Consider the following 21,548-nt stretch of genomic DNA (forward strand, 5'->3'; position numbering starts at 1 on the left):
CATCAAAAAGACAACAAATAAAGAGTGTTGATGAGGAGATGGAGAAAAGGGAACCTCATGCACCGCTGATGGGAATGAAAACTGGTGCAGCCACTGCAGAAAACTGAGCGGAGGTTCCTCAAAAAACTACAGTTACCACATGATCCAGCATTCTACTTCTGGGTACTTATCCAAAGAAAATGGAAACAGTAATTAGAAAAGATACACACACTCCAGTATTCACAACAGCATTATTGACAATGGCCAAAACATGGAAGCAACCTTTAAGTGCCCATAGACAGAAGAATGGATAAAGAAAATGTGGTGAATGTGCAGGTATATGTATTTGTAGGAATCTATTCAGCTGCAAGGAATGAAGTCTTGTCATCTGCTGCTACACAGATGGACCTAGAGAGCATTATGCTAAGTGAAGCAGAGTCACGGAAAGACACGTTACACGTGATCTCACCTAAAAGTGGAACCTAAAAGAACAAAGAAACACAGAAAAACAGAAACAGATACGGAGAGCAAACTGCTTGTTGCCAGAGGGAAGCGAGCCGGGAGCATGAGAGACACAGGTGAAGATCAGGACGTGACACACAGTTTGGGGAGCGCAGTCAGCACTGTCACAACTCTGCTGACGGACACTATGAGACTCGTCATGGTCATTTCCTAAGGTGTTTCATTGTCAGATCACTATGCTGTACACCTGAAGTAACGCAATCCTGGACTGCAACTACGCTTCAGTTAAAAAATAAAATAGGGAATTTCCTGGCTTACAACTTGGTGCGTTCACTGACAGGGTCCAAGTTCAATTCCTGGTCAGGGAACTAAGATCCCACAAGCTGCAAAGGACGGCCAGAAATATAAATGAATAAACCATTAAAATAACACAAAGCAATGAGTCACCTGGGTGTGCTCCTCTCTAGAGGCTTGAGGGCTGCCTTCAGTTTCTAGAAGCTGCTCACCCCCTTGCCTTGGGGCCCCAGTTCCATCCTTATAGCCAGCTTCTCCCGTCACAGCACCCTGACCCTGACCCTCGTCCACAGTCAAATGTCCCTGTGATCACACTGGGTTCACCTGGACAGCCTCGTCTCAACGTCCCATCCACAAACGATTCCCCTCTGCCTCAGACCTAACAGTCGAGGGGCTAGGATCAGCATGGCACATCTCTGGAAGCCGTTATTCTGTCCACCTCAGTCCAGTGTTCTAATCCAGGAAACAAACATTATCACCTGCTTTAGTGAATTGTTACAGGAATTTCCCTTGCAACATGAACACGATAATCCTTAGCACATGGTTAATGAGCAATAAGTACTATTAATTTTCTTGTTCACCAAATGTCAATTAACACGCCAAGCAAAAACAAACAGAAATAAGCAACGTCACCTGCCACCGAGGTCAAGTGACAAAATAGACAGTCTAGGAGATGAAAAACATGTCGCAGAAAGTGCTGTAACAGAGAGGACTACAGAAGCCCAAGGAAGCAGCTCACACAAGGAAGCACAGAGGCTTCAGACAACAGGAGATCCCCGAGCAGGAAGCTGAGAGGGCAGGATGCTCCACGGACAGGGAGCAGAGGAGACCGAGGAGGGGAAACAGGAGCAGCTGGGCCAGCTTTCCTACTCAGAGGCAGCAAAGACTGGGAACACCCGGTGGAAACGTTAGAAACTGCTGCTTCCTCAGGTTGAAATGATCAGATCTGGAATTTTCTTAAGTTGCAATTCAATAAAAGCAAACACATGCAGGAGGTAGAAAAATCTGGCAATTATCTGAACAAAAATGGTAAGGAACAGCAAACAAGTTCTTCTTTTAAAGAATTTCCTGGGATTAAAAAAGTTTTATTTGTCCTTTAAAAACAAATGAATTCATTATAAAGCTCTCATAGCTAGATTATCCTCTAAGCTTAAATTTGAGATACTATAGAAGAACACTACTGACAGTTACAAAGAAAACTGTATTAAACAGTTTAAAACCAAAAGGCAAAGATCTGCAGCACAAGAATTACAAAACGCTAATGAAAGAAATCAAAGAGGACCCAACTCAACTAAATGGAGAGGTGCACTGTGCTCATGGGCTGGAAAACTCAACATGGTTAAGGCATCAACTCTCCTCCAACTGATCCACAGGTTTAGCACAAAGACCACAAATATCCAAGGAAGACTTCGTCGACACAGACCAATTCGTTCTAAGATTTACACGGAAAGGCACAGACCTTATAATACCCAAATGATTTTTAAAGAATAAAATGTGAGAACTATACTGGACATTTAAAGCTTGCTATATAATTATATCATAAAGACAGTGTGGTGTGGGCAGGGGAACAGAGAACCAGGATCCACCCCCACAAGTGATGAGCCAATCAGCTAATGCCCAGCTGGCTTTCTACAAAGACACGACGATTCAGTGATTTGGTGATGATTTCATGGATGTGGCACGAAAATCACAGGCAACCAAAGAAAAAATAAACTGAACTTCATCAAAATGAAGAACTTTTGCACATCAAATGGCACGATCAACAGAGTGAAAAGACAACCCATGGAATGGGAGAAAATATTTGCAAATTATGATCCCATAAGGAACTGATATGCAGAATACGTAAATAACTCATACAACTAACAAAATGTCAAATGACCTGATTTTTCAAATGGGCAGAGAACCTGAATAGACACTTCAACCAAGACGACACCCAAGTGGGCAAGAGGCACTTGTGAATACACTCAACACCAACAGCCACTGGGGAAATGCAGTGAGAAACCACCTCACGCTCACTAGGAAGGCTACGTCACACAACAGGAAGCAAGTACTCTGAGGGCGTGAAGAGACTGCCCTGATGGTGGGAACGGGAATTAGTGCAGCCCCTGGAAACTACAGAACCACCACGTGGGCCGGCAAGCCCACTTCTGGGGATGCTCTAAGGGAACGGGGGACTCCAGGTGTTCGCACACCCATTTCCAGCACCATCATTCACAACAGTCAAAAAAGCAGAAGCAACCCAAGTACTCACTGATGGCCCAATGGACATACGTGTACTGTATTCATACAGCGGGATTCTGTTACAACAGGGGTGAACCTCGAAGACCTTGCTGCTAAGCTGCTAAGTCACTTCAGTCGTGTCCGACTCTGTGCGACTCTGTGCGACCCTGTAGACGGCAGCCCAGCAGGCTCCTGTAGACGGCAGCCCAGCAGGCTCCGCCGTCCCTGGGATTCTCATGCACAGTGAAATAAGGCAGCCACAAAGTTACCTGCTATGAGTCTATTTACATAAATGTGAAAGGACAAAGCTCAAGGTGGGAGACTGAGCAGTGGCTGTTGGGGGGGTGGGGGCCGGGGGCGGGGATGTGGCTACAGAAGGACAGGAAGGAGGCTGCTCCCGCGGCAGGCTGCCAGGGCCTCGACTGTCATGGGCACACACTAGCCCACATGCGATAAAGCGGCACAGAACTAAATTCAACACCCAAGTCGGTGCATGGGAAGCAACTGGAACCGAGAAGACCCGAAGGTTCATCAGGCAGCACTACGTCACGACAGGCATCACCGGGAGGTGCCAGGGGAAGGCCACACGTGCATCTCTGCATTGCCTCTCACGACTCCATGTGAATCCACAACTGGTATACAATTTAAAAATCACACAGGAATTCATCAGACTAGTAGTAGTTCTTCAATAAAGAAAGAAACTCAAGTGCCATCAAGCGATACCTTCCTCCATGGACTTGGTGAAGTTACACATAAGTGACGCCAGTCCCTTCAGACACCCCGCCAGCACCGCAAGTTTGGGTTCTCTCACTGTCGATGTCATCTGAAAGGAGAGTTTAACAAGGTACCATAAAGAGAGAATAGCCCACCAGATACAAGGAAGCAGAAAAGAAGATCATAAAGTTTATCATACCTGGGTCTTAAGTTCACCCAGAAAAGCCCGGAAGAGTTTATCCGAATTGTTTATCATCTCGCTAGGATGAACTTCACCTAATACTCCTAGGAGCTCATATATTTTTTCTAAAACTGAAAAATAAATTTTAGACAAATTAAGGCCTAAAATTAAATATATTAAGCAAAAATCCACAAATAAAAGGAGAGGATTTTACTTCAAAATAATTTAACAATAAGCCACACAAACTATCTAGTTTTATGTACTGAATCTTTCCTGATATGTTTTATGTGAATGTATTATTATAAGCTAAATTACATTTGACGTGTGAGTTTTCTATTTGAAGAAATCATTTTGTATAGATTAAAATTTTTATAAGCAGATTTAACACACTATTTCTGTTTCCATTTTGGTTTCTTTTCAGCAAAAAGAGTTCATCTGTATTAAATGGGGAGGAAATCCAAAAAAAGAGAGAACTGATTCATTTTTTTGTGCAGTAGAAACACAATGTCGTAAAGCAACAATGCTCCAACAAAAGTTTTAAAAAAAAGTTCATCTGTAAAATATAAATACCTTGGCAGAAAAAAATCCAAGTTTTACACTAAAAACTTGTTAAATTTGTTAAAGCATTTTAAAGACACATTTAAATACATCTTACCTGTATCTGGTATTTTTGCTTTCAATGCAAGTTCTCCATAAAATTTGGTAAATAACTCTCCAACTCTTAATTCATCCATGAGTCTAGAACTTCTCAAAGTCTGAAGTAACTAAGAGAACACGAGTTAGCAGAGTCTAGGAGGAAGCAATGGAAGGCTTCCATCTATTGCACCTGTTCGCACACAGCCATGTTCCACAGCCATGATCTCCAGGCACTCACGATAGGTGTCAAGCTAGGTTATGGGGAATGAGGGGCTGAGGTGGGTGGTGGAGAAACAGGGGAGACCAAGTGGAAAGGGATGTAGACTTAATTTCACCTTCCCAAGAAAATTATTCTATGACTAGACCCATTCTCTCAGAGGCACTTAAGAACCAACAAGACCCAAAGAAATTCTACAACAGAGATGCAAAAAAAAGATTTGCATCTGAGCAGAGATCCAGGTGAGAGCGAGCCCAACGACCACACACACACAACACACAGACCCTTCGCGGTGTGAGTGTAAGGTTTCAAGAAAACATTCAAGGACACAAAGAGGTGCATCTGGGCAAGTCTCAGCAGCATTAGGTTTTCAGAGTAAGGGCTTCCCTTAAAGCTCAGTTGGTAAAGAATCCGCCTGTAATATGGGAGACCTGGGTTTGATCCCTGGGTTGGGAAGATCACCTGGAGAAGGGAAAGACTACCCACTCCAGTATTCTGGCCTGGAGAATTCCACGGACTATAGTCTATTGGGTCGCAGAGTCCGCCACGACTGAGCGACTTTCACTTTGCACTTCTTGCCCCTCATAGCCCAGATTCTTCCTCTGCTCCCCAGAGTGGTGTGAGGGCAGAACACCAAGTGCTGCTGGTGATGGCTGGAAACGGGCACCTTCTCACACCAACGGGAGTCCTCAGCGTCTCACCCACAACTCTCATTTTCAGTTCAAGTTATATGTGCGCCACAAACTACATGCACTTAGACATATTTTTTTAAATTACCTTAATAAGAAGTTCTAGGGCTGGAATTCTACATTTAGCAGCTTTATCTTTTGTGTAAACACTGGTACAAATATTCTAGGATTTAAAAAGAGATATCAAAATCATCAATAAGATCTTACTTCTTATAACTAAGACTTAATAGCTAAATCTACACCTGGGAGAAGAAATACCAATACTTGACATACTACACTTTAATAGTTTTCTACAAGGGCCTCAGCTCATTAAATTTTTTAAAAATTAGCCACTTAATTTCTAATACAATCAAGCAAAAATAAGTAAACTCCCCAACAAGAAAGAGAAATAAAATTAAGCTTAACCATGTTATGACGTAAGTTACCATGTAACTTTCCATGTAAGTTAAGAGATGCTGATATACAAAGAGGTAAGTTTTTTCTTCTTACCTTAATATCTAGAGAATAAGGTATGATCTTCTGGCCAATTTTTTCTAAGAAAACACATAAAAACTTTAGGGCTTCTTCTCTACAATCACGAAACTATAATAAAAGAAATAAACATTACGGAAAAGTGGGCTAAAAAAAAGTCACCTCAACATGAAGAGACATACACTAGAAGAGCAAAATGAAAATGGTCAACTTACTTCATCAATGCTAAGTGATTTCCGAACAAATACAAGCAAACCAAAATCTTTGGAAAAAACTAAGGAAGTGTGTAATGCTGGAAAAAAAAAAAAAACAGGTAAGCGAGCTGCCAAGTTTCTCCATTAACGCACACTAAAGGTGATGCTTGTTTCTCAATTCAGCCTCATAACTGACAAAGGAAAACGGGAAACTCTAGACAATGTTCCACAGTGATAAGGTCAGAATAATGGCCAGAACCCTGATGCCTAGCATCACACCTGTGAATGCGCTAACTTTACACAGCAAATGAAAATTAGGTTGCAAATGGAATTAAGGCTGCCAATCATCTGACTTTAAACTGGGGAGTGCCCTGGGTTATCAGGGCTTCCCTTGTGGCTCAGCTGGTAAACAATCTGCCTGCAATGCGGGAGACCTGGGTTCCATCCGCAGGTTGGGAAGATCCCCTGGAGAAGGGAAAGGCTATCCATTCCAGTATTTTGGCCTGGAGAATTCCATGGACTGTATAGCCCATGGGGTCTCAAGGAGTTGGTTACAACTGAGAAACCTTCACTTCACTTCACTTCCAGGTTATCAAGCGGGCCCAATGCAGTCACAAGGGCCCTCACAAGTGGAAGGGGGAAAAGGAGATGGAAGACAGGCAAGCAGGACAGGTTCCAGGTGTCTTACTTAACCCTCTGCTGCTGGCTTTGAGGAAGCGGGGAGAGGGACAGCATGATCCAAGAAATGCAGGTGTCTTCTGGAAACAAGGAATGCCAGAAGAAAGGAACCTCAGTGCTACAACTGCAAAGAACTGAATTCTGCTAACAACCTGAATGAAAAGGAAATTAACTCTCCCCCAGGGGCTTCAAAAAAGGAGTGGCCCTGCCTGCTGCCTCGGTGTTAGCTTGATGAGATCCCTGCTGGCTTCCAACCACAGACGGATAACCGACAAGCCTGTGCTGTAGTAAACACCAAGTTGGTGGTGTGTTTCAGGACCAATAGGAAATTAGTACACAGTCCTACAATGCCTCAAGTGAAAGGACACATCCTGGATAGAGTGAACCTCGAACTGCTTTACGACAAGGTTACTAAAGAACAAAACTGAACTCTTAGAACAGACTGGAAAGCATTTACACAGTGATGCTCCTCATGAACACACCCTGGCAGTCTGTAGGTACTACACAGCAATCTCTTTAAGGCTTTATTTCTCCTCTTTATTAACAATGACGTTTTCAGAAGAAAATCTCATCCTCTAATTAAGACTCTGCATGTTTGGGTTTTTAAAAGGGAATGTAACCAAGTTTTCACACAATGACACATTAAAAATGCTAAGAGGCACTTCAGCTGCAAAGGGTCAAGTTCTTACCCAGGCATAAGTCAAGATAAGAGCATGACTTGTTTCTCAAAAGGAACAGCAAAACTGGAGTTTGGAAAAGGTGCTGGTGGGTTGAGGCAACAATGAGGTGGAAGAACATAAAACTTCCCTCTCATCGTCGCTCCCCACCGTGGTTAGCAGTGATGCCAAATTCAGAGCATTTCCACAACTCAGGCTTTGAAATACCTTTCCTCTGGTGTTAAGAACAGAGGAAGTTGACAAAGTTTTACACAGATCACAAATTCCCACGGGCCCGTTCAAGCACCACCCCGGGTGCCCACTCGGACTCGAGCGGGCGGCCGGGCACCGGCCGTCCGGAGCCCCGAGCCGTACCCACCCAGCAGCGCCGGGCCAGAGCTCAGCACGCACTCCTGCCCCAGGCCCCGCAGCAGCTGACCACTGGCCACCGCCGCGCTGCAGCGATCGGCAGCGGACAGGGACTCTTGTAGCTGCAGTAAGGAGCTCCGCACGCCGGACCCCGAATCGGCCATATCCTCCAGCCGCGAACACCACTCTCGCTGCCGGGACCGGAAGTGCCGCTGGGCGGGAAGGGGCGGGAAAGGGCGAGGATGGGCGGATTTTCCAGCGCGTGCGCACAGCTGCCTGGGCCCGAACCTGCCCCTAGGACTTGGGGGCGAGGTGCTGGGCCGAATGGGGCCTTAGTGGGCCGGGGAGGGGGATCCATGATCCCTGAGCACATCCAGCCTCGGCCCTGTAGTGCTCCGGACTTGGACGCGGGCGAGGGGTCCCTGCTGGAGATCTTCGAGGAGGTGGCCTGCCTTGTAGGACCGGCGGCTTAGACATCCTAAGTTAAGATACACAGAGCACAATGCAGTCAAACTTAGGGAGAGTCAGGAACCCATCAGCTCGACTTCCGGAAATAGATGCGGAGGACAGGTGGCAAGTTGGAGGTGACCAACTGCCCGAGGCAGAAAGAGACAGGCTAGGGCTAGGGTCAGGGGCCACCGCTAGTCCTTGGTAACGGGGATCGGGTTGGGGGCGGTCGTTTGGAATCCCAAGGGACACAGGGACAAAACCGCTCCCCCCCCCCGCCCCCCGCGTCCCGCCCCGCCCCGCCTTGGAGGAAGGCCCGGAACGCAGCCTCCACAGATTTCCCGCGAAATCGCGTTCCGGTTGCGGTAAAGACCATTCTAGAGGGGGAGCGCCGAGCCAGTTGTGCGTAGGTGTCCTGCGGGGCGCGGGCTGAGGCCGTCCAGTTCCCCCTATCGCTGCACAGTGGTGCCTTCCGGGGTCGGGGACGCGCGAGGACGCTGTCGCGATTGGTGGGCCGCCGCTGGGGGCGGAGCCAACGGTGCCGCCGGCGGGAAATCTGCGTACTGCTGAAGCGGAGGTGAAACGCGCACTTTAGGTGGGCCCGGGCGGGGCCCGGGGGGTTTGGTTGTGGTCGGCCACGGGGGCGAGGGGGTGTAAGAATTGAGAGGAGCGAAGACAGGAGCGAGGGAAGAGGGGCGGGGGTCTGTAGGGAGCGTTCACGCGAACCCGCGTCCCTGTTGCGCAGCCCGCCATGTCGTCTCCTGCATCTACCCCGAGCCGCCGCGGCTCCCGGCGGGCGGCCCCAGCTCAGCCACGTGAGTGTCTGGTCCCTGCTGTGCCCCATGGGGTCCCCGGGGAGGGCGGGCGGTGCCGGGTCAGCCCCTGTGCAGGCCCGGTGCCGCCCGCGCCGACGCCGCGGTGCCCTCCACCCCCACAGGCCAGGACCCCTTGTCGTCCGGAGAGCCGCAGCCGCTGCCCTCGTCGCCTGGCGCCGAGCCCCGCACCCCGTCCCGCGCGCCGCCCGCAGGTGCGCTGTCGGGGGTGGGACCCGGGGCGGGGGGTTGACGCCCCACTGGGCTCCTTCCCCCTCCGCCCCGGCTCACCCGTGTGGATGCGATCCCCAGCGGTCCCCCTGGACCTGGACATGAGCTCGCCCCTGACCTACGGCACCCCCAGCTCGCGGGTGGAGGGCACCCCGAGGAGCGGCGTGCGCGGCACTCCCGTGCGGCAGAGACCCGACCTGGGCTCGGCCCGGAAGGGGCTGCAGGTGGATCTGCACTCGGACGGGGTGAGTCCAGGGCCGGTCGGGGCGCGGTGGGGTGCGCGATGCGGGCGGTCCCCCGAACCCGCTCCCGTCGGCTTTTCCTGTGCAGCCGGCCGCAGAAGATACAGTGGCGAGCGAGCAGTCTTTGGGCCAAAAACTCGTGATTTGGGGAACAGATGTAAACGTGGCGACGTGCAAAGAAAACTTTCAGGTGAGATACCATTTCTCCAGGCTTCGAAAATGTGAGAGCAAGTGTGTGTGACCTATGTCCAAGTGCCCCAGTGTTTAGGCACAGATGCTTATGTGGGTCAGAATCATAGATGTAGTTTTCAGGAAGAAAAAATGTGTTTGTTTTCAAATTCTGACACTATTCCTACTATTATTTTTGTGTAGTCGAGTTGGCTTACAATAGCAAAGAGTTACAGTGATACATTTTCTTTCTGATTTGATTTCATTTTAGGTAACTAATAAGATATTGAACATAGTTTCTTGTGCTATATAGTAGATCCTTGTTGCTTTTCTATTTTACATAAAGTAGTTTGTGTTTGTTAACCCCATACTACTAATACATCCCTCCCTTCCCCTCTCCCCCTTCTCTTTGGTAACCACACATTTCTTTTCTGTGTGAGTCTTTGTTTTGTACGTAGACTCATTTGTGTTATCTTTTAGGTTATATAGGTAAGTGATAGTGATACATAGTACTTGATTTTCTCTAATTTACTTCATTAAGTATAATATTGTCTGCACCTATCTGTGTTGCTGCAAGTGGCCGATTTTTTATGGCTGAGTTGTATTCCATTTTATATAAACACACATATGTCACTGTGTTTGCGTTTGCCTGGTTTTTGTTGCCACGCCGGGGCTTTTCGTTGCAGTGAGCAGGAGCTGTGTCTAGTTGTGGTACGTGGCCTTCTCACTACTGTGGCTTTTCTTGTTGCAGAACATGGGCCCTAGGTTGTGTGAGCTTCAGTAGTTGTGGGGCTTAGTTGCCTCGAGGCATGTGGGCTCTTCCCAAGGGTGGATCTCATACTCTCTGCATTGGCAGGTTAATTCTTAACCACTGGAGCACCAGGGAAGTCCCATCACATCTTTAGCCAATTGTTTATTGATGGGCACTTGAAAAGATACATGAACCCTAGTGCCCATAACTTGAGTAGCTGCTTAATCTATTCTCTACGTTTAGAGATTTCTTCAGCGTTTCATTGATCCTCTGGCTAAAGAAGAAGAAAATGTTGGCATAGACATTACTGAACCTCTGTACATGCAGCGACTTGAAGAGGTAATGAAATGTGCTTACCTAAAAATTCAGGTTAACTGTTGTAAAAACAATTAGAATATAATTTGTTTGTTCTATTCTATAGATTAATGTTACTGGAGAGCCGTTTTTAAACGTAAACTGTGAACACATAAAATCATTTGATACAAATCTCTACAGACAGCTCATCTGCTACCCACAGGTAAGAATTTGGCTTTGACCTTAGCATACTACAGTAAACATCTAGAACACCTGCAGGGTTTCTGGATAGCAGTCTTCTCAGTAACAGAATATGCCTGCAGAGTGCCCGTGTGTGGGGGGGCACTACAGGGGATGAGAGGATGGGACAAATTGTGACAGCATAGTAGTGAGGAAGGTGTGTGTGTACACTTAGGGCTGATTCATGTAGTACAGTAGAAACTAATAGAATACTGTAAAGTAAGTATACTCCAATTAGAAAAAAATAAGTGAACATATAACCATCCTATGACACAGCAATTGCATGTCTGGAAATTTATCCCAGAGGAACAAAAGCTTATGTTCACATAAAAACCTGTACACAGATGTTCATAGCTGGAATCAGCCCCGACGGCCTTCAGGTCAGTTGTGGGCAAACAGCTGTGGTATGGCCAGTCTGGAACATGCCTCAGAGGTAAAACTTACTGGGACTTGAATGGATCCCACGGGAGCAAAAGGTTACATACACATCTAAAAGGTAATATACAGTTCCACTTACATAACATTTGAGATGACAGAATTTTAGAGATGGACATATGAGTAGTTGCTTGGGGTTACAGAGAAGGAATAGGGGAGGGGGAGCTTGGTATGGTGACAAAGGGACAACATAGGGATCTTGCTGGCTTTGAAGGACTATTCAGTACCTTAACTATGGTGACAGATTCATGAACCTATGCAGGTGATAGAATTGATAGAACTTGATACACACGCATATACATACAAGAGTGAATACACGTAAAACTGGGAAATCTGAATATAGGTGAGCTGTACCAAGTTAATATCTGCTTGTGATATTAGACTGTTTGCAAAATGTTATCATTAATGGAAACTGGGCAGACTCAGATCTTTATATTTTTTACACCTGCATGCTGATCTACAATATCCCAATAAAAAAGTCAATGAGACTTTAAAAAAAAATTTTTGTAATAAATAGAATATGCCTCAAAGAGCCTTTTTTCCTTTTTCTCTTTTTTTCTTTGGCCTATGCCTCATGGCATGTGAGATTTGGAGTCCAAATGACTGGACCGCCAGGGAATTTACCCCCAAACTCCTAAACCATGTTCTTTCTTTTTTAAGTTGAACACTTTTTTGTACATATTAACGTTGAAATCAAGATCTGTGTTACTTTTGCTGGCATGTCGTAGTTTGATTGGCAGTGTTTCTTAGTATGTGCATAAGGTAATGGGTGACTCACAATAGTGCGTTGGGTTTGCTGATGTGAAATATTTTGAATGAAAATGGTCACATGCCTTCCATGTCTTAACAGGATGTGTTAACCATACTACAGTCTTCTCTGGGCTTAAGGCCAGGCTTTATCAACAAAGCATCAGCTGTACTGATCCTATTAATAGCTGTAGGCTTTGGAGGCAAGCAGACTTGGTATTAAGTCTTGATTTTGCTGAATTGCTGTGTAACCTTGGCTCAGTTTCTCAGCTTCCGAGCAGCCATTTCCTCATCTACAGAACGGAGAACAGGTGTTAACAAATTTGAGTAAGAATTACGGTTTAACCTACTTTGCTATCATTTTGATATGGAGGAAAAGACATGAAAGTATGGGCTTGTGTTACTAGTTAAAAGCCTACAGTCATGCCAGCACGGCCTGAAGAAACTACTGTAGACTCGCCTCTTTAAGTCAAGTGAGAAAGTGCTGATGTATGAGATTGCAGCATGCCCAAGGGTTTGTGAACTGCACATGTGTGATTTCTAGGGTAATGCTTCTGGATTATACCATGTTCTTTGTTTTTATCCCTTGTTAATGTCAGTTGCTTTATTATATTTAATCCTAAGCTAAAAATACAAGCATAGCTTGGCATCCTACGTTTGGTTTTTTAGGAAGTCATCCCAACTTTTGACATGGCAGTCAATGAGATCTTCTTTGACCGCTACCCTGACTCAATCTTAGAGCATCAGATTCAAGTGAGACCATTCAACGCCTTGAAGACTAAGAATATGAGGAACCTGAATCCAGAAGGTACTGTCTTTCCCCCAGTTTTATTGAGATACTGTTGACATATAGAAGGTAATGTTTTTAACAGCAGGAAAATACCTTATGTGAGAGTCAGTTCACCAGGGAACCTTAAAGGAGTTGCTAACAGTGACGGTGGTGGACTGTGAGTTGACAGAAACCAGGAGCAGAAACCAGGCTCTGTTGTGCCGTATGCTTGGAGTCCACCATACCTTTTTTATTAGTGACAAGTGAAATTATATAAAAGATATAACTTTTGACAGTTTTCTATCTTAAGGTAAACTTACCCAATGATAATAGTTTTAGTTACTTTACTAAGTATGCACTTTCTCTGAATCAGTATAGAAAACAGATCTATAAAATATGGTCCCTTCCCTGATACATAGGAGAAAGTCTGGTTTGGGAAGAAGGAGAAGAGGCAGAAGAACAGTGTAGGGGTCTCAGTCCAGGAGACGGCGCACTCTGGGCCCTGATCGGAAGGTTTGGAAAGCAGACCTGAAGCTTCTGTTCTTTATTTGGGGAAATGCTATATCAGGGCCCCAGTTATTAGTGGGACAGGTGAACCCCACATGTATAGTGGGTGGTGGGTGTGGCTATAAAGAATATTATCACAAGCACATGGGCTCTTGCAGCTGCTTCATAAGTCCGGTCGTCCCCAGGCAGCCTTGGGCCAGCTGAGCTCAGTGCAGGTCAGTGGACTTGAGGGATTGAGAGGAATCTGGCTGGACACAGGAGGGACATCCCAGGCCAGAGCTGAGGGTGCCCAGTGAGGTGTCGGTGCTCTGGCCACAGCGTCTCCTGTGACTCCAGCACCCCCATGCAGCCTGCAGTGAGGTCCTCCAGGGCTGGACAGCAGACCCAGACCCTTGGGGAGGCCCACACCCAGCTGGGACGAGCCACCTTCTCTCCGCCTTACAGACATTGATCAGCTCATCGCCATCAGTGGCATGGTGATCAGGACATCCCAGCTGATTCCAGAGATGCAGGAGGCCTTCTTCCAGTGCCAAGTATGTGCCCACACGGCCCGCGTGGAGATAGACCGTGGCCGCATTGCCGAGCCCTGCGTGTGCGAGCGCTGCCACACCAGCCACAGCATGGCCCTCATCCACAACCGCTCTGTGTTTTCCGACAAGCAGATGGTGCGTGCCCCCTCCACGTGCCCTGTCCTTGTTCTGCCCTTGCCGGGCCCTCTGAAGCCCATTGTAACCTGCCCACTCGTGTAACCCTAAAACCGCGCTTCCTGACTGGGTTGACCTGGAAGGGAGTACCGTCCAGAATGAATTGGAAAAGCAGGCAGGGGGTGATGCAGGCTCACCCACTGCCACCCTGATGTGGCCACCCCACATAGGGGAGCATTACTCAACAATGCTCTCGTAATGGAGGTGAGACTGAGTTGCTGGAGACTAGTGTGTTGTGGTGAGCATAGCCATCTTCCAGAACAACGTCCCTGGGGCAGTGGAGGTGCCAGGTATCTGGATGTCCTGAGATGTCCATTCCCCATCCTTCCAGATCAAGCTCCAGGAGTCCCCTGAAGACATGCCCGCGGGGCAGACGCCGCACACGGTCGTCCTCTTTGCTCACAATGACCTCGTGGACAAGGTCCAGCCTGGGGACAGAGTGCACGTCACAGGTGAGGGGCTCCACCTTAAGGCCTCTGACCTGGTCGGGGGCGCATGACCTGGGGCTGCTGTTTTCAGTGCCTGCCTCTGACCTCCAATGTGGTGCCTTCCCAGACAGCAGTTTGTCTTCCTGCTGTTGTCCGAAATAACTAGTGAGCGACTTTAAATATATTAGCCTTTTGGATTTCCTTTCTTTTTAGGCTTTTGGAACAGGATTTTAGAATTTTTAGTCAAATTATTAATAAGTGTACATTCACTTAAAGAGAAATGAGGATTCTGTCTCACACTGAACACAGCAGCAAGCAGGCGCCGTGCGGAGGTGGGGGTCCCCAGTCAGCCTTTCGGCTGTGCTCAGAGCCCTGCTCCCCGCGCTTTGGGCTGAGAGCAGGCGGGTGAGAGGTGTCCTTTGTGCCCTCAGGCATCTATCGAGCCGTCCCCATTCGCATCAACCCCAGAGTGAGCAATGTGAAGTCTGTCTACAAAACCCACATTGATGTCATTCACTACCGGAAGACCGACTCAAAGCGTCTGCATGGCCTTGACGAAGAAGCAGAGCAGAAACTTTTCTCTGAGAAACGTGTGGAGTTGCTCAAGGAGCTTTCCAGGAAGCCAGACATCTATGAGAGGCTTGCATCTGCCCTGGCACCAAGCATCTATGAGCATGAAGATATAAAGAAGGTAACTGACCTGGAAAGGCTTCTTGCTTATGGCCAGGCCTGAAAGCTCAGGGTCAGATGGTGTGAACACCGGAAAGGCTGAGCCTCGGGTGGAACAGAGGCCGCACCCTCATCTCCACTCGCGGCTCACCCATTTCCAGGCAGGGCCCGCATGGCTTCTGACATGCTCTCGTTCTCTGATCTCTTCACCATCCATGCTCAGCCCCCTGCCTCTCCACCGCCCACCTCAGGTGAGTGCTGAGACCTGTCTGTCCGTCTGTCCAGGGAATCTTGCTTCAGCTCTTCGGCGGGACTAGAAAGGATTTCAGCCACACGGGGAGGGGCAAGTTCCGCGCGGAGATCAACATCCTGCTGTGCGGGGACCCAGGGACCAGCAAGTCCCAGCTGCTGCAGTACGTGCACAACCTGGTCCCACGGGGCCAGTACACGTCCGGGAAGGGCTCCAGTGCCGTGGGCCTCACTGCCTACGTCATGAAGGACCCTGAGACACGGCAGCTGGTGCTGCAGACCGGCGCCCTGGTGCTGAGCGACAACGGCGTCTGCTGCATCGACGAGTTCGACAAGATGAATGAAAGCACGCGCTCCGTACTACACGAGGTCATGGAGCAGCAGACACTGTCCATCGCCAAGGTCAGCCACCCACCCGCTCTGAGGTCTGCGTGGGGGTGGGGAGTGGGGCCTGAACCACAGCCTCTGGACTTGCAGCTCCGGGGGCTGGCCAACACTCTGCTGTCAGGTCCCAGCCCATCTGAGTGGACTCTATGGGACCTGTGTGCTCTGTGCAGTACTAACCTCTAACGCCTGGCGCTCAGAACTTGAGTTTGTCCTAAGTCTCACGCCAGGGGTTTGGTTTTTGAGAAGGATATAGCCACGGCAAATGTTACCCCCCTCCATCCTTGGTGTGAAACCCAGTTTAGGCTTCCCCGGTGGATGCTGCAGGTACCAGGCTTGTGGTGCCAGGAGTCCCTGGCAAAGGCCACCCAAGGCAGGGGCTCTCAGCTCCTGCCGGCCTCACTGTGAGGCTGCTAACTGCACTATCTGTCCCTCCGGCAGGCTGGGATCATCTGTCAGCTCAACGCCCGCACGTCCATCCTGGCAGCAGCAAACCCGATCGAGTCTCAGTGGAATCCAAAAAAAACCACCATTGAAAACATCCAGCTGCCCCACACACTCTTATCAAGGTATGATAGCACATGTTCATCAAACAGATGGTTTTATTTTACTCATCTGTGGAAGGTTCAGGGTGAGGGTGAGAAGGAAATAACCAGGATTAACACAGCCAATCGTCATCTCTTCATGGCGGTGTGTTCTGCATGTCTGCTCAGTCATGGGTCCTGAAGTGAGGACCACGCGTTTGCTCACCTTGGTGCATGCTCGTTTCTTGGAGCAGTTGGGGCCTGTGTGCTCCATTCTGTCAGAAGCCCACCTCTTGCCGCGCTCGGTCCTATAGCCGCTGTAGACAATCAGCAGAGCGCAGAGAGCAGCTTCCTGCAGTAGACAAGGGTCTGAGAGCGGCATTTGTGGGAGGGGAGACGTGACGCAGGCTTCCCCTCAAGGATGGATATTTCATAAATGGGTTTTAGAATTTGGTTCCTTCACTTCTTACACAAATAGTTGCTTTTCCCCAGCACAGCTAAATGTGTTTCACTCACCTCCTCCAGTCTTCAGAATCACAGCAGTGTTTCCCTCGGGGGCCTCCTGCTTCTGACTCACCTTCAGCGCCCAACACTTGTTCCCAGGCAGACTGAGGGCCAGGGCAGGAGACCCGGGGGCCTGGGCTCCTCAGGCCACCTGGGCCGGGCACGCCTGCGCCCTCACACGGAGGCCTCAGGTGCTTGGGTGTTCTGACTGGGAACCGTCACCGTGTCTCCTCAGGTTTGACTTGATCTTCCTCATGCTGGACCCCCAGGATGAGGCGTACGACCGGCGCCTGGCTCACCACCTGGTGTCCCTGTACTACCAGAGTGAGGAGGAGGCACAGGAGGAGGGCATGGACATGGCGGTGCTCAGGGACTACATCGCCTACGCACACAGCACCGTGATGCCGAGACTCAGCCAGGACGCCAGCCAGGCCCTCATCGAGGTACCTGCGGCCCGAAGTGCTGCTGGGCCCTGCTCGGCTCTGAAACGGTCTTTAGTCGAGAACAACACTGTCTTCTACAACTGTTTTCCTTCCTGTGTTGCAAAATTGACTTTTCCAAGTGTGGAAGAGGAAAAAGGATTGATTTCTACAAGTTGTGCGCTCTTTTTATATTTAAGTTCTTGTAAGCACAGTGTATTTAAGACCAGGATGCCTGAGTTGAAATATCGGTGAGGCTGCTAATACTTAGTGACTTTGTAGTTCTGGTCTCTGAGCTGCGTTTGCTCATTTCTAAAGAACTGGAAGTATTTTACGTTCACTTCTCAGTACCTTTTAAGTGGGCAGCAGTGCCTGGTGACACACGCATGGACGTTGTGACACTACGAAGGTTCCTGGTGCTTCGGTGGGTTTTCCATCCTGACAGCCCTGAAGATGCTCAAGTGACTGTTACAAGTGATTCGTAGTTTTCCCTCTGGGTCATCATCTTGAGAGAATTAGGTCATCCACACGCCACAGTTTACCTTTTGTGTGCTCTGTGTCAACGCCCCTTGGCCTGCTGCTATTCAATCCTCCCAGGGTGTGAACAGGCCAAGTCCTCCGCTCCCTCCCCAGCACCGCGATCCCCCCACAGGTGCCACCCCTCCCCCGGATGAGGGTGGAGGCCTAAGGCTAGACCAGCTCTTGCTCCCCTCAGGACTTCCCTCCCTGCAGTCACCATGTGAGGAGTTAGCCTGTCTCCTGTCTTGCAGGCCTACGTGGACATGAGGAAGGTTGGCAGCAGCCGAGGGATGGTGTCTGCATATCCCCGGCAGCTGGAGTCGCTGATCCGCTTGGCAGAAGCCCACGCGAAAGTGCGGTTTTCAAACAAGGTGGAGGCCATCGACGTGGAGGAGGCCAAGCGCCTGCACCGGGAGGCGCTGAAGCAGTCGGCCACCGACCCGCGGACGGGCATCGTGGACATCTCCATCCTCACCACAGGTCGGCCTTCCCCCGACGTGGGTGCTGCCCTGTCTTGGGTCAGAGGCCCTCATGACCACGCGATGGGCTGGACGGAGACAGATGCTGGCGCACTCGGCCTAGCTCTGTCCCACCCAGCTGTCCAGGCACGGAGTGATTCAGGCCCCCACGAGGGGGGCTCTGCTCCTGTGTGGACTGCTGGGCTGTGTCTTAGTGGCAAGTAGCGGCTCTGAGCTTTTATAAAATTGGGGACAGGATTCAGACCTCACTCTGACTTTGTGTGTTCTGGCATTCAGCCACCATCCCCTACCTTGTCTGGTGACAAGACTAAAGATTATTTTAGATTAAAGTTGATTTATGGCTGAAGAAATACTTCTAGAGATTTGAAAGGTGTTCCCTTCCTTATGGGAGAAACATCTTCATTGCTTTCTCTTAACTCAGGAATGAGTGCCACCTCTCGGAAGCGGAAAGAAGAGTTAGCGGAAGCATTGAGAAAGCTTATTTTATCGAAGGGCAAGACGCCAGCCCTGAAATACCAGCAGCTCTTTGAAGATATTCGGGGACAGTCTGACATAGTAAGTGTTTACACGGACATTTTGTTTGTTTAATAGTTTTCTTTTCCCTTGATGCTGCTTTAAAGTTTTTTTCCCCTAGCTTTCCCCCTTCATTTACTGCTTGAGTAATAAATGTAGATACAGATAAAGAAGAGAAGTAAGGTCCCCATCCACCATCTGGGAGTGATCACAGTGAGAATTTTTTCAGTCTTCTGTGTGGGTGTAGATGAGTGGTTTTGAGCGGAGTCAGTGGTTTCTTTTTTAATCAGTGACAGTCTTAGCTCTCTCTGTGACACTGAAGCCACTACAACATGTTTGCTCTGTCTCATGCCTTCCCCATCATGTACTTGACTGCTGGTGGGCATTTAGAGTGTTTGCAATTTTTGGCTGTTATTAGGAAAGCCAGGTTCATGGCAGGGGCTCTGCTGGTTGGGACCAGCCCTTGCCTGCTTTCCTGACACCCCTTTCTTGGCCCCACATGACTGCTGAGTGGTGCACACAGACCAGGGGCCCCAGGCCTGTGGTGCTTAGCATCGGGCCCTTTGGGGGAAGAGTTGGAGCATGAAATGTGTGTCCAGCCACCCAGAAGGCAGGAGACTCCAGTGGTTTCTGAACTTGGGCTCCTTGTGTGTCTGGGGAGGGCAGCTCCAAATGTAAACTCTTTATTCTTACCCGAAGGCAATCACCAAGGACATGTTTGAAGAAGCGCTGCGCGCCCTGGCGGATGACGACTTCTTGACAGTAACTGGGAAGACTGTGCGTCTGCTCTGAAGGCCCAGGAGCAGCATGCTCCTGGCCCTACCACTAGCAGGAGGAAGGGCTTCAAGGTCATTGCTTGGCACCATGAGAATTTGCTCACGTGGCTTCAGTTTTCCTGGGAAGCCTGGGTATTCATCTGTTGATGCTGAGTGAAGTATCCTGGGCTGTCTGTGAGTGTGTGGCAGATACTGTTCCTGGAGCACCAGGGCTGAGTAGCGTGTCCCTACAGACAGCAGGACACGCTCTTCTCTGCAGACTGCAGTCTCGGTCCTGGTCTGTGCTGGACTCTGTCAGGTACTGGAGACACGCAGGTGTTCCCATCCCTCCCTGTGAGGAGGCGACGGGCCCCGCTGAGTCCTCCAGGCTTGTTTTCTTGCCTACAAGAGACTGGTAACAATGGGGTTCCATGTTAACTTGTATTGCTTTGCTCTAATGTGTAAAGCTTCTTCCTCAATAAGTGATAGAGTAAGTAATACTTGGTTATCTGGCATTTTTCACTAAGAAAAAAGCTTTAATAAACACTGCTTTTATGGAAATTCATGATGCTAATTACTTTCTATAAGTCACTAATAAGTTTCATCATATTTAAAAATTACTTCGGTTTTAGCCGTCATTCTCATAAAACCACTATTGGCTGCAATCTCAGGCAGAAATACGACTGTAACAAGTAATCCCTGAAATGTGTCACTCTGTGAGTTTGGCCTTTTTACAACTTAGAGTCACTATTCATTGGGAAAGTGTCCGGACCGAATTGAGTGCTTAAACAGCATTACATTGGGAGTGGGGGGTGGAATTTGAGGTCACCCGAGCAGTGTCACCTTTGACTTCCCCTGAAGTAATACATTAATAATGTTTTTCTGAACTCTAATTCAGTAACAACATAGAACTGAAGGCTGCAGATGAAGTTCGATTTTAAGGGAATTTGAGTCGAATGAACCCAATGAGGGTTCTGTTGTGCAGGATCCCAGTTTATTAGGGCACGTTTCTGGTCCCTTTTGGTCTGGGGGGGGGTAGGGGGTTTGTCCTTTTGGCAGAGCCGGGACAGAAAGGTCTACAGGCAGTGAGACGGAGGAGGAAGAGTGCGTCTCCCTGGAGAGCTCTGCCAGACCCAGTTCCAAGAGCTGGAGCTGGAGGGTGAGCGTGCGGACTCACCCCCAAGTGCTGGGGCAGGAAGGATGGCACCTTCCCAGCTGTGGAATGTGGTTTGTTGAGCATAGGTATGGGCGGCCCAGGCCAGGGTCCTGGTTCCTCTTCTTCCTGATCCATGCACCGGGCTGGCACGTGGTCCCTGCCCAAGTGTCCCTGCAAACGAAGAATTTTTCTTGTTAGGACGGTACAATTCAGCTTAATTCCTACAAGTACATGTTTCAAATGCTATAAAATAATGTAATTGAATTTGAATTTTTCTCTCTAATTTTCACCCAGACTTACTAGTTGGAGCATCCTTACTGGATTTAGACACAGACACAGATACTCCTAGCATCTGTTATAAATATAACCACCTCCACCCAAGGAATCAAAGATCAGCAAGACTGAAGATGCTCAAAATGTAACTCTCTTAGAATGAAGTTAGGAAATGTTTAGTTTAAGAAAGTGCTGTTAATTATTAAGTCTGAGGTAATTTCTTAAATAACTCTGCAACTCAACTTTTAAAACTTTGAAGTTTCAGACTTAAAAAAAGTTGTTGCTGCTGCTGCTGCTAAGTCGCTTCAGTCGTGTCCGACTCTGTGCCATCCCATGGACTGCAGCCCACCAGGCTTCTCTGTCCATGGGATTCTCCAGGCAAGAACACTGGAGTGGGTTGCCATTTCCTTCTCCAATACATGAAAGTGGAAAGTGAGAGTGAAGTCGCTCAGTCGTGTCTGACTCTTAGCGACCCCATGGACTGCCGCCTACCAGGCTCCTCCATCCATGGGATTTTCCAGGCAAGAGTACTGGAGTGGGGTGCCATTGCCTTCTCCCAAAAAAGTTGT

General features: G+C 48.6%; 2 protein-coding genes across 3 annotated transcripts in view; one reads left to right on the top strand and one right to left on the bottom strand.

Moving 5' to 3' along the window:
- Positions 1-8,023, bottom strand: part of PRKDC (protein kinase, DNA-activated, catalytic subunit) — a 128,205-nt gene extending 120,182 nt beyond the window's left edge. The window contains exons 1-7 of the mRNA XM_027560944.1: positions 7,771-8,023; positions 6,079-6,155; positions 5,882-5,974; positions 5,481-5,555; positions 4,506-4,614; positions 3,869-3,981; positions 3,679-3,778 (exon numbers count right to left, since the gene is read on the bottom strand). Coding sequence (XP_027416745.1) covers positions 3,679-3,778; positions 3,869-3,981; positions 4,506-4,614; positions 5,481-5,555; positions 5,882-5,974; positions 6,079-6,155; positions 7,771-7,924 — 721 coding nt within the window. The 5' untranslated portion in view covers positions 7,925-8,023. The remainder of the gene's footprint in view (positions 1-3,678; positions 3,779-3,868; positions 3,982-4,505; positions 4,615-5,480; positions 5,556-5,881; positions 5,975-6,078; positions 6,156-7,770) is intronic.
- Positions 8,024-8,027: 4 nt separating this feature from the next.
- MCM4 (minichromosome maintenance complex component 4) lies at positions 8,028-20,111 on the top strand. Of its 2 annotated transcripts, none has more exons than XM_027560947.1 (17): positions 8,028-8,784; positions 8,953-9,022; positions 9,145-9,234; positions 9,332-9,495; positions 9,581-9,682; positions 10,655-10,750; positions 10,833-10,928; positions 12,797-12,935; positions 13,848-14,068; positions 14,439-14,559; positions 14,967-15,226; positions 15,490-15,855; positions 16,279-16,406; positions 17,101-17,308; positions 18,055-18,283; positions 18,704-18,837; positions 19,495-20,111. In XM_027560947.1, the coding sequence occupies exons 2-17, from the start codon at positions 8,959-8,961 to the stop codon at positions 19,585-19,587; spliced, it is 2,511 nt and encodes an 836-aa protein (XP_027416748.1). In that variant the 5' UTR covers positions 8,028-8,784; positions 8,953-8,958; the 3' UTR covers positions 19,588-20,111. The 2 variants fall into 2 exon arrangements, with proteins under 2 accessions (XP_027416748.1, XP_027416747.1); XM_027560946.1 differs by having other exon boundaries at positions 8,034-8,802.
- Positions 20,112-21,548: the final 1,437 nt, after the last annotated feature.

The sequence above is a fragment of the Bos indicus x Bos taurus genome, chromosome 14 (genome assembly GCF_003369695.1).
Source record: "Bos indicus x Bos taurus breed Angus x Brahman F1 hybrid chromosome 14, Bos_hybrid_MaternalHap_v2.0, whole genome shotgun sequence".
Taxonomy (NCBI): domain Eukaryota; kingdom Metazoa; phylum Chordata; class Mammalia; order Artiodactyla; family Bovidae; genus Bos; species Bos indicus x Bos taurus.